The sequence below is a fragment of the Engystomops pustulosus genome, chromosome 4 (assembly GCF_040894005.1).
Source record: "Engystomops pustulosus chromosome 4, aEngPut4.maternal, whole genome shotgun sequence".
Lineage (NCBI taxonomy): Eukaryota > Metazoa > Chordata > Amphibia > Anura > Leptodactylidae > Engystomops > Engystomops pustulosus.
In genome coordinates, this window is record NC_092414.1 from 217,688,914 (window position 1) to 217,700,433 (window position 11,520).

General features: G+C 45.8%; 1 protein-coding gene across 1 annotated transcript; it reads left to right on the plus strand.

The window, feature by feature from the left end:
* The first annotated feature begins 237 nt into the window (after positions 1 to 237).
* Positions 238 to 2,247, plus strand: LOC140125810 (vitelline membrane outer layer protein 1 homolog). Its single transcript, XM_072144678.1, has 3 exons — positions 238 to 462; positions 662 to 777; positions 1,905 to 2,247. The coding sequence occupies exons 1-3, from the start codon at positions 313 to 315 to the stop codon at positions 2,191 to 2,193; spliced, it is 555 nt and encodes a 184-aa protein (XP_072000779.1). The 5' UTR covers positions 238 to 312; the 3' UTR covers positions 2,194 to 2,247.
* Positions 2,248 to 11,520: the final 9,273 nt, after the last annotated feature.

The window sequence follows — 11,520 nt, forward strand, 5'->3', positions numbered from 1 at the left end:
TGCTTGTGTATTATCCTGACGTGTTGGGTAACTGGAAGCTTTGTGATTGTGTAATCTTTACATGAGAAATAAGCAAAAAACAGGAATATGTGAACTTCCCCTGAAATTTAGTTTTATTTGTTAATCCCCCCCCCCTACAAAGATCAATTTTCTGTATAAATTAGGTTAATAATTAATATTACAAGTATTTCTGGTAAGAGGATGTCTAAAAAAAGGTAAGAAATTCTCGGCTATAAATTTGGGACACAAATTCAGAAGGAGACACCATTCACCTTTAGCTGTCGGAGCTGATCCAAAGTTCAACTTCAGAAGATGTTCTCTGCCGTCCTAATATCATTACTGATCCAGGCAACAATTACCACAGGACAATGGATTTCAGTTGACAACGGTGGTCCTTGGGGTGACTGGGGATCTCGGCAGTGGTGTCCACCTAGGACTGTAGCGAGAGGATTCAGCTTAAGGGTAAAGTATTATAACAGAAATCTGATGAGAGGAGTGGATAGTGGTGGTGGTGGGGAGAAGCCTCAGTGGGGATCCCTCTATCACCTATAACTTGGTAACGTCTCAGCTTCTCTAGAACACAGATTCTGAACAAATTGGGGTCTATGTTGCAAAGTGTAAATCAACAAAGGTTTGACCATCAGAATGTCCTTGATTTTAGGTGGAACGTCCACTTGGTTCTGACGGAGATGATACTGCCCTGAATGCAATCAGACTATACTGTGCTTCACCATCAACTAGAGATACACAGGAAACAATCACATCTTCCGAGAGCAGGTAAGTCCAAACACTTATGTATTTTATGATTTATTTGTCTTGGGTTTAGGATACTTCTGACCACCTCTGTGTTCCTGAAGAACATTTCCATATGAGGCGGGTCCTGATAGGGTCCTACTAGGGTAACTGTCTTATTATTAGAGCAAAATATTTGAAACCATTTGTGGAGAGATAAATATTTGGTTAAACCCCTTAGATGCTTTTAGAAAACAATAGAACTTGTGATACCAAGAGATGTCCTAAAGAGCTATGGAATTTGATGGCGCTATATAAATAAAGATTATTATTATTATGATGTCCTACTAATGTCTCCTATTCGCTACTTTTGTGACTCTAATACAAATAGGGTCCACAGTGAGGAGTTTGGACCCTCTTATTTCTTTTTCAGCATTTTATTTAAACCACGAACAACCTCATTTTGAGAGGACTTGTTTTTTGTAGGATGATGTGATTTTTTTGTGAGGCTTACTCACCGACCTTATAGTGTTTGTTTCATTTTGGTCTCTGATCTCTCATCATTTGTCTTCTTTCTGCCCATCTAACAGTCACAAGAATGTAAGTTCTGGACATATGCTAGCCATTGCTTAGACAGCTGTCACATTTCCCCAGGTGCCCCTGTGACCCATGTGCCCCTCAGTGCTTGGCCGCCATCGCGGACATATTCGCGCCTGTGGAATGATCTGGTGGTACCATGCAGCAACAAGTCCAACCTGCTTTGCGGTGGGCTCTGGTAACAACTGGGTATCACTTAGACTCTGGTCCCAGGTGTCGGCTTACGTCATTGTCTGCGGTGGTCCAATGGGTCCACTACCCCTGGTGCCTGACACCCAGTCAATTCTATGGACTTATTCACAAAGATGTCCATGGGACTGTTGTTTGCATCCTAAATAATTGCACGTGTCATGAGCAGATAACCTGAGAAATAGAAACATGTCATCTTCTATAACTCAAAATGAGGTCAAGTGCAATACTGCAGGAGGAGGCAAAGTGTTTCCAACCTTCTCCTTCTGCTCACCTACTTTAGATGTTCTCTGACAGCCGCTGTTAATCAATTCTGCATAAAAAATGTCTTGACATAAATAATGTCTTGTATGACAAATAACATTATCTTTGGTCTGTCTTTGCAGTTGGGGCGACTGGACTCCTGTTTCATGGTGTCCCAGTGGACATCTTATGAGCTTCGCATTGCAAGTGGAGCCAAAACAGGGCGATGGAGACGACACAGCAGCCAACAACATCATGATGCAGTGTTCAGACTACACTATTCTTACAGGAAAAGGGGGCTACTGGGGAACTTTTAGCAGCTGGAGTGGGACTTGCCCTTCTGGGATCTGCGGTATCCAAACCAAAGTGGAAGGAAAACAAGGGCGCGGAGATGACACCTCTCTCAATGATGTCAAGTTTGGATGTTGTTGAACCATAAAAGAACTCAATAAAGTTAAAGATACCACTCAGTCCATATCTTGAAGCAACACTGAAACTTTGTGTCTTTTGAGATGTCCACATGGTAATAAATATTACAATTCGATTTCCATTGGTTATGAACTTGTGTTAAAATGTGGTCGGACCCGACTGTATACTTCATTATAATTGGTAAGATCCGGACTCCTCTGTCTCCTCTGACTCAAGATATTGTGGGAGGAGGTCAGCAGGAGACCCTCTTGTCTCACAATAAATGGGGAATGGTGGTGAGAAACCGCAATGAAAGGAGGTTGCTATGGACTACTGACCTTGTCTCAGAAATATTAATGATGTTGGGTCTTAGTCTACAATGTCCAAATTTTCATTTAAAAAATATATGTACAAGCATTAGTTGTAAATTAATTGTTGATCAATATGACGTATTTGCCACAATTTGCCTTAAGGTGCATTATGGCAGTGTTCCCCAACAGCCGGGTGGGTGAGTATTGAATTTTTTTTCCACAGAGTTTTGCCAGGGCCCAGGATCAGGATTGGGCCCCTGCCAAGCTCAGTGGGAAAAAAATCCAATACTCACCTTCCTTGTTCCCCTGCAAGGTATACATAGTCCCAGTCCTGCCGGTACCGCAGCTACTATTGACAGAGTTGGGAGCTCAGGAGCAGCTAGAGCGCAGGTATCACACACAGCACAGCCTGCAGGGTAAGTCATCAGCCTGGGCTACACTGCACACATGTCATGTATGGAAGCCATGTGCTGTCTGAAGTACCCTTTGTGTGCCAGAGAGCTGCGTGCACTTCATGTCATGTAAGATGTGTCTATTTTTATGGACACATTTTGCAGCCCTATAAAAACAGACGGCCATCTGCAATCCCATAATTTCACACTGCATGTGCTGCCTGTAGCGTCTAGCTGCTTGTACTCAGTAGCCGATTGAGTGATTTTTTCTCAAAGTCCAGGGTGTCAGTTTTTGGGGTTCTGTACTCCCCAAATTTCAATTCTTTTCAGTCGCTAAAGCAGATATCAAGAAATCTGTGTCAAATCCACATAGTTGGTGGAGTGATTTTTTCTCAAAGTCCAGGGTGTCAGTTTTTGGGGTTCTGTATTTGGGGAGGAACAACTGGCATACTATAGAGAAATACTGTGCACTCAGTTGGCTGCTGCCTATGTGCGCCATTGTCTATTCTCTGTCAGGTTTGACCAGGGGATTCCTGGCAGTCATAGCTCACATACTACTGCCAAGGCTGCTGTGGTGAGATGGGGGGTAGGAGCAGTAGCAGCTCCATCAGCAGCAGCTTAAATCTTGATTCCTTAATGAGCAGCTTCCTTCACCCCCTAGTGAGGAGGGTAGCCGCCACCAGCAGCAGCAGGACATGGAGCAGATCCTGCACCAGCAGGTGGTGGCCTACTTGAACAGCACTTTACAACCTTAGGTAAAGGATCCCCTGGACTACTGGGCAGTCAAACTCAATGTGTGGCCCCAACTTGCAGAGTTTGCAGTAGAGAAGCTGTCCTGCCCAGCCAGTAATGTGGCATCAGAGCGAGTGTTCAGTTCGGCGGGGGCCATCGTTACCCCAAGGAGAGCCCGCTTGTCCACCCGTAATGTGGAGAGACTGACCTTTGACAAGATGAATCAAGAGTGGATTGGCCAGGATTTCAACACACCAATGCCTTATGCATCAGATTAGATCAGCCATGACACCTCCCCCAAACGTTGAGAAATAATTCTGGGTTCTAACTACCTGCCTCTATTCTGATTCTGCCACACATCTGCTGCCAGTTGCTCCATCTGCCTCCCACCATCTTTACCAGGGACTGGAATTGTCACCCTCTACACTATATCATGGTGCCACTTTCTGACCTCCTGCTGCTGGAACCTCCACACTGTAATTGTGCCACACTATGGCCCACCATGTTGCTGCCACCAGCAGAATTTGCCATTGTGCCACTGTCTGGCCTCATGCTGCTGCTACTGCTGCCGTCCACCTACACACACTGTGATTGTGCCACTCTCTGACCTCCTGCTGCTGCCGCCACCTCCACACTGTCATTTTGCCACACTATGGCCTACCATGTTCCCGCCACCTCCATAATTTGTCAATGTGCTACTCTGCGGCCTACTCATACTGCTGCCAACTGACCGCTGTCTCCCTGGAACACCCTGTGATTTCCATAATGCTCTTTTCCCCCTCCATCGCTCTATGACATTGCCACTATGTTTGGTTTTCCCCTTCACTTCATCTGTCAAAAAGATTGAAAAGCTTCAGGCTTGATAGCCAAAAGCAGGAGTGGATACAGAACACAGATGACATTTTCTGGCCATCTCTGTTTTGGATCCACTCCTGTTTGTTTTTGGCTTTAGCAATACTGATGATGGATTATTGACCGATTGAAAGAGAACACTGACGGGTGAAAAGAAGTGTGAAATGATCAGGTACGCAATGCAGAATTACTGCCGACACCCTCTCCACACCTTTGGGGGGTTTCTACGTGTATCTGCGTTTAACAGAACAGGTTCTGTCGTAATCTATGGAATCATCTGATGTCAGTGTAAAAAGAGTGCACTCTTTCATGTTATAGTGGGATCTTGGCCCTTGGTCCTTTCGAGCTGGCACAGACGTTACCTTGTCAGGCTGCGTTCCCGCTTCGCTTATTTGGGGAAGTTGGCCTATGTAAGTGCACATGGAAGTGAAGAGTGAAGCGATTCTAAGAGCCACGGCTGTCATGTGCATGTCATACTAAAACACAGCATTGTTTGAAGAGCAAACCAAACTCCCTATGCATTGTATCGATTTGGGTCGAATCAAATTTTTGTCGGAAAATTCGACGACCTCGGCAAATCGAATTTTGAAAAATTCGCCCATCTGTAGTAGGGGCTCTCATTTCTCATTTTTTATCAGACATTTTTCTTTTGAATTTTACAAATGGTATCAGAAACATTGGATTAGGAGCAGTAAACCCAAGCATTAGATACTGTCCTAGCTATACAATGCTATTATGCACAGAGTATAAATGTATACCTATACAGGAAAAGTAACTTGGAACAACATAGAAAAAAGCAAACATAGATCAGGCAGTCATCGTATCATATAGAGTAAGAAGGGCTTGTAGGCCAAGGCGCGAATAACCTTTTTATAATATACATAGTAGTAGATCCGAAGGGAGTTAAGAGCCTCTGATTCCTGCACTCATATTTATCTCAATCCTTCGGGCTAAGCCCTCGGAAGGTTTCCCATTTAGCCCGGATTTTGGAGTGGCGGCTACAATTCCTAATCTGCTACTAACCAATCGTTCCATCACCTGATCTAGATGGACTTCATGAATAATAGCTGTCATATTAGGGACCTCTACTGATTTCCACTTTCTGGCTATTCTGACCCTGGTTACTGTAAGAATGTGAAATGCTACATACCTGTCATCCCTCTTCAGAGAGTCTAGCTCTAAATTTAGTAAAGCAACTTGTGGGCCCCATGGAGGGGAATACAACAGAACCTTTTTAGCAGATCGAAGACTGATTTCCATAGTGGTTTCAACTTTCTACATGTCCACCATATATGTAGTAATCACCCAATTTGGGATTGACACTGCCAGCAGATCTGCGAGGAACCTGGGTACATTTTGGACAGTCTAAATGGGGTTAGGTACCACCTATACAGCAGCTTACGAGACGTTTTGAGATGATTTATGCATTTTGATGCCTTATTACCCAGTTCATAGACCTTGTGCCACTGTCCATCTGTGAACGGCTGTTGCAATTCCTTTTCCCATTTTTCCCTGGGCGCAAAAGGGAGTTGGGGGGGGGGAATTAATAATGTTACTGTAAGTTGTGGATACTCCCTTTTTTTTTCTCACTGTGGATGAAAATTATAGTTCCTAGAGCGTTCCCTTACTTCACCCTTGAGGGTTAATGCTGTTAATTAGGTGCCGAATTTGCAAGAATTTGTAGAATTGTAGTTAAGCAGCTGAAATTATTTAGCAATTCCCTCAAAGGGAAGCAAAGCATTATCCTGAAATAAGTCACCCACACACGATACGCCTTTGCTGATCCTAAGGTCAAAATTGGAGTTTGGGATCACACATTGGGGCACATTTACTTACCCGTCCCTTTTCGTTCCAAGAAAGTGCATTGTCCGACCGGAATGCACTCTGCCGAGATTCACTTACATCATGCTCCCAATATCCTGCATGTGTCGCTTCCCCGCTCAGGTCCCCGGAGTTCACCTTCTTCTTCCTGGTGCATGTAAGTGCATTGTCCGTGTATAATGCGCTGTGCGGGGAGTCACTAAGATCCTGCGCCCGATATCCTGCATGTGTCGCTTCCCCACTCAGGTCCCCAGAGTTCACCTTCTTCCTCCTGTTGAATGTAAGTGCATTGTCCGTGTATAATGCGCTGTGCGGGGAGTCACTAAGATCCTGTGCCCGATATCCTGCATGTGTCGCTTCCCCGCTCAGGTCCCCGGAGTTCACCTTCTTCCTCCTGGTGCATGTAAGTGCATTGTCCGTGTATAATGTGCTGTGCGGGGAGTCACTAAGATCGTGTGCCCGATATCCTGCATGTGTCGCTTCCCCGCTCAGGTCCCCGGAGTTCACCTTCTTCCTCCTGGTGCATGTAAGTGCATTGTCCGTGTATAATGTGCTGTGCGGGGAGTCACTAAGGTCATGCGTCCGATATCCTGCATGTGTCGCTTCCCCGCTCAGGTCCCCGGAGTTCACCTTCTTCTTCCTGGTGCATGTAAGTGCATTGTCCGTGTATAATGCGCTGTGCGGGGAGTTACTAAGATCCTGCGCCCGATATCCTGCATGTGTAGCTTCCCCGCTCAGGTCCCCGGAGTTCACCTTCTTCTTCCTGGTGCATGTAAGTGCATTGTCCATGTATAATGCGCTGTGCGGGGAGTCACTAAGATCCTGTGCCCGATATCCTGCATGTGTCGCTTCCCCGCTCAGGTCCCCGGAGTTCACCTTCTTCCTCCTGGTGCATGTAAGTGCATTGTCCGTGTTTAATGCGCTGTGCGGGGAGTCACTAAGATCCTGTGCCCGATATCCTGCATGTGTCGCTTCCCCGCTCAGGTCCCCGGAGTTCACCTTCTTCTTCCTGGTGCATGTAAGTGCATTGTCCGTGTATAATGTGCTGTGCGGGGAGTCACTAAGATCCTGCACCCGATATCCTGCATGTGTCCCTTCCCTGCTCAGGTCCGCCAGAGTTCGCCTCCTTCTTCCTGGTGCATGTAAGTGCATTGTCCATGTATAATGCGCTGTGCGGGGAGTCACTAAGATCGTGCACCCGATATCCTGTATGTGTCCCTTCCCTGCTCAGGTCCGCCAGAGTTCGCCTCCTTCTTCCTGGTGCATGTAAGTGCATTGTCCATGTATAATGCGCTGTGCGGGGAGTCACTAAGATCGTGCACCCGATATCCTGCATGTGTCGCTTCCCCGCTCAGGTCCCCGGAGTTCACCTTCTTCCTCCTGGTGCATGTAAGTGCATTGTCCGTGTTTAATGCGCTGTGCGGGGAGTCACTAAGATCCTGTGCCCGATATCCTGCATGTGTCGCTTCCCCGCTCAGGTCCCCGGAGTTCACCTTCTTCCTGGTGCATGTAAGTGCATTGTCGGTGTATAATGCGCTGTGCGGGGAGTCACTAAGATCCTGTACCCGATATCCTGCATGTGTCACTTCCCCGCTCAGGTCCCCGGAGTTCACCTTCTTCTTCCTGGTGCATGTAAGTGCATTGTCCGTGTATAATGTGCTGTGCGGGGAGTCACTAAGATCCTGCACCCGATATCCTGCATGTGTCACTTCCCCGCTCAGGTCCCCGGAGTTCACCTTCTTCCTCCTGTTGAATGTAAGTGCATTGTCTTGCGACAGAATTAGAATCTTAAATCCTGCGCTCAGTCCGAATCAGTCGGATCGTCCGCCGGCCGCCCCCCGATTTCTGTCACATGAAAGCAGTGCAGCCGCGCCACAATCTGATCCCAGCGGCACAAATTCTGAAAAGTCAAAAATCTGACAAAAGTGAGAACCTTAGTAAATAAGCCCCATTGAGTACATACCATAGACATGTTTTTAATGTTGAGGTGTAGCATGTCTGGGCGAGCCAGGACAGTTTTAATATTTTTAGAGCTGCTGACATGGGAGGGGTTAGTGTTTTAGGGGGGTTTACCGAGAAACGGGAAGCCCATAGTATAGATTGGAGGGAGATTGACCCAGAGATGTGCCTCTCAATATCCACCCACAATTTGTCCCGGTCACCGAGCCACCAAGCTTTAAGTTGGTCTGCAAAAGCTGCATGGTAGTAATCCTCAAGTGACGGGCACCCCAGGCCTCCCTCTGATAAAGGTAGTAGTAATATGGAAAAGGTGGTTCACGCTTTTTGTCCTTTCCATAAGAAGTTGGACAGTACATTTTGCAGTTGCGCTAAATGTGGATTTTGTCCACACAATGGGAATATTACAAAAATAATACAGCATCTCTGGCATCACCATCATTTTTAAGGTTGATATTCTTCCTAACCATGAGATAGGTAGGTTCTTATATAACTGTAGGTCCTTTGTTATGGTTTGTTTGCACATTGAAGTTAACAGATGCTATTTTATTGATGGGTGAAGTAAGAGTAATACCTAGGTACGGTATTGAATCTGATACTCATTGAAAGGGGTACAACGAGGTTACGCTATTTTTCAAGGCTTGAGGTACATGGATCCCTAAGATTAAGGATTTAGTTGCTTTTAATTTGTAGTAGCTAAGAGATCCAAAATTGTTTAACAGGACACTGCCCTAAGGAAAGGTTCGGTAACGGTTTTGTTAGGCATAATACTACGTCATTGGCAAAGAGGCCTTTCCTATGCTCTCTTTCCCCTATGGTTATCCCCTCTACCCCTGAGGCCAAACGAATGGCTTGGGCTAAGGGTTCCATGACCAAGGTGAAGATCACAGGGGAGAGGGGACACCCCTGACGAGTGCTGTTGGTAATGCTAAACGGGCGAGACAGGACTCCCAATTTGTATACCCGGGTAGAAGGTATTGTATAAAGGGCTAAGATTGCCCTGAGTACTGGGCCCTCTAGACCAAATGATCGCAAAGCCAACTGCAGATAGCCCCAATGTACTCGGTCGAACGCCTTCTCCGCATCCAGAGTTCGGAGCAGAGAAGGTGTTCGACGAGCCTCTAAAATGGATATTATGTTTATGAACCGGCGGATTCCATCAGTAGTCTGATGCCCCTTAATGAAGCCCACTTGGTCCGGCTCTATGATCCGCTAAATGTGCCACCAGTATTTTGGTGTAAAGCTTTAGATCCGAATTTAGTAAAGAAATGGGTCTAAAGTAAGGGGCAGTGGTGCTAGGCTTTCCAGGTTTGGGAAGTGTTATTACTAACGCTTGTAGCAGTTCTGTTGGGATTGATCCTGCTTCCATAATATGATTAAAGAGTCTAGTTAGATATGGGGGTAAGAGTGTCCCTGTGCAGCTTTAAGTACTCATTTGAATAGCTGTCCGGTCCAGGGGGCTTATTCTTTTGGAGAGATGAGATGGCTGAGTTGTAAAAGGGGAGTCTTTTGGTTTCCAGAGTCTTGTGGTCTAATTTAGGCAACCGAAGAGAGTCTAGGAACGATCTAATGTTCTCCTGGTTAGGTTGGGCGACTGTATCATCCAAACTTAGGTTGTATAGTGAACAGTAATATTCCTAGCTAAGAGGGCGCTGGACCTATTCCCCATCCAGTAATACGTCATCTTCAACCTCTGGAGTGTGAAGTCATGTTTATGAGCGTTTAGTAGCTGTAATTGGGAAGTTATAGCAGATATCTCCTTTGCTCTATCAGTGGAGTATGACTGTGTATTAAGTCTATGTAGTGTGGATAGGGATTCTAATAGTGCACATTCCTTGGCAGTGTGGACTTTCTAGCATGGGCCAACTGCTTGATTAGATGCCCCCTAAGGGAGGCTTTATGCGCGCACCAAAGTATCGGGTCAAGGACTTCTTTATTGTCATTGATACTGAAATATTTCTCTAGTGCTTGAGAGGTTGCAGGGACATATTCACTTTGGTGTAGAACATAATTATTGATAGGCCAGACTGAATTAGATGTAGAATTGTACTCTTCTCTATCTGCCATTGTGATGGGCGAGTGGTCTGACCACGAGATTGTCCCTATAGACACATCAGCTACCACGTCTAATACATTTTTTTCAATAAGAAAATAATCTATCCTGGTATAGATCCTATGAGGATTAGAAAATAATGTAAAATCCTTCTCCATTTGGTGGCGCATGTGCCAAATATTGTACAATCCATACCTGAAAAGAGTATTGGCATATGGGGTAGGTTCTTGATGGGTGCCAGCCGAGGTAGAGTCCATTGATGGCCATATCACCTGGTTGAAGTCCCCTGATAAAATTAGTGGGCCCTCTATAACCTTAGTTATTTTTGCCAGGACTTTCGTAACAAAACTGTGTTGCTTGGCATTAGGGCCGTATAGTGTTGCTATTGTAACTTGGGTGTTATTAATGGTACACAACACAATGATGTATTGTCCCTTCGCATCAGTGTTTACCTCTTTCTGTTCGTAGGAGAGTGTGTCACGGAAAGCGATGGTGACCCCGACCCTCTTGTCCATCACATGTGCTCGATAAATGTATGGAAACCTTTTATTTTTTAGTCTAAAGCTATCGATTTGGTTCAACCTAGTATCATCCTGAATACCCAACCGAGCCGCCCTCGCAGCTGCACCTCTGCGGAACGAATGTGAGGCAAATTCTCGTGGATCCAAACCCAAGCTCAACAAGACCTTTCTGAACACAGCCACAAACTGAAATTTCGTGAGGGGTCTACCATCCTTGTGTATTAATAACGGGATAAAACCTTTTGGGCCTGCCATCATGAATATTGTCAACAAATCGACCGGGCAACATGGAGAATGTGGTAACCTATTCAGTACTATTGTACTCTCTTTCCCTGACAGGTCTGTCTTAGATCTGGCCAAATAACATTCTACCTTATCCCTGGACACATGGACAGCCGGGAGAGGCAGCCTGTCCGGCATGAACGAGCTGAGTTGAGCAACTCACCCACCCTGAACGCTTCCAAAAACGCCTGGGTGAATTCTGACCTAAATTATACCAACTCATAACGATCCTTACAATGACTAGGGAGGGCTGCTAACAAGCGCACCAGTAAGTGGGCGCCAGATGTGAGGGGAGTGTTGAAAACTATGGTTGTAACCCTTTAGTGCCCGTTTAATGCTAAAATGTTTCGTTATATCCTGAAAACAACTTAAACCAAAAAGCGAGCGCAGACAGCATTTTGCGCAGTACAGCCCGGGAAACGCCCTTGTTA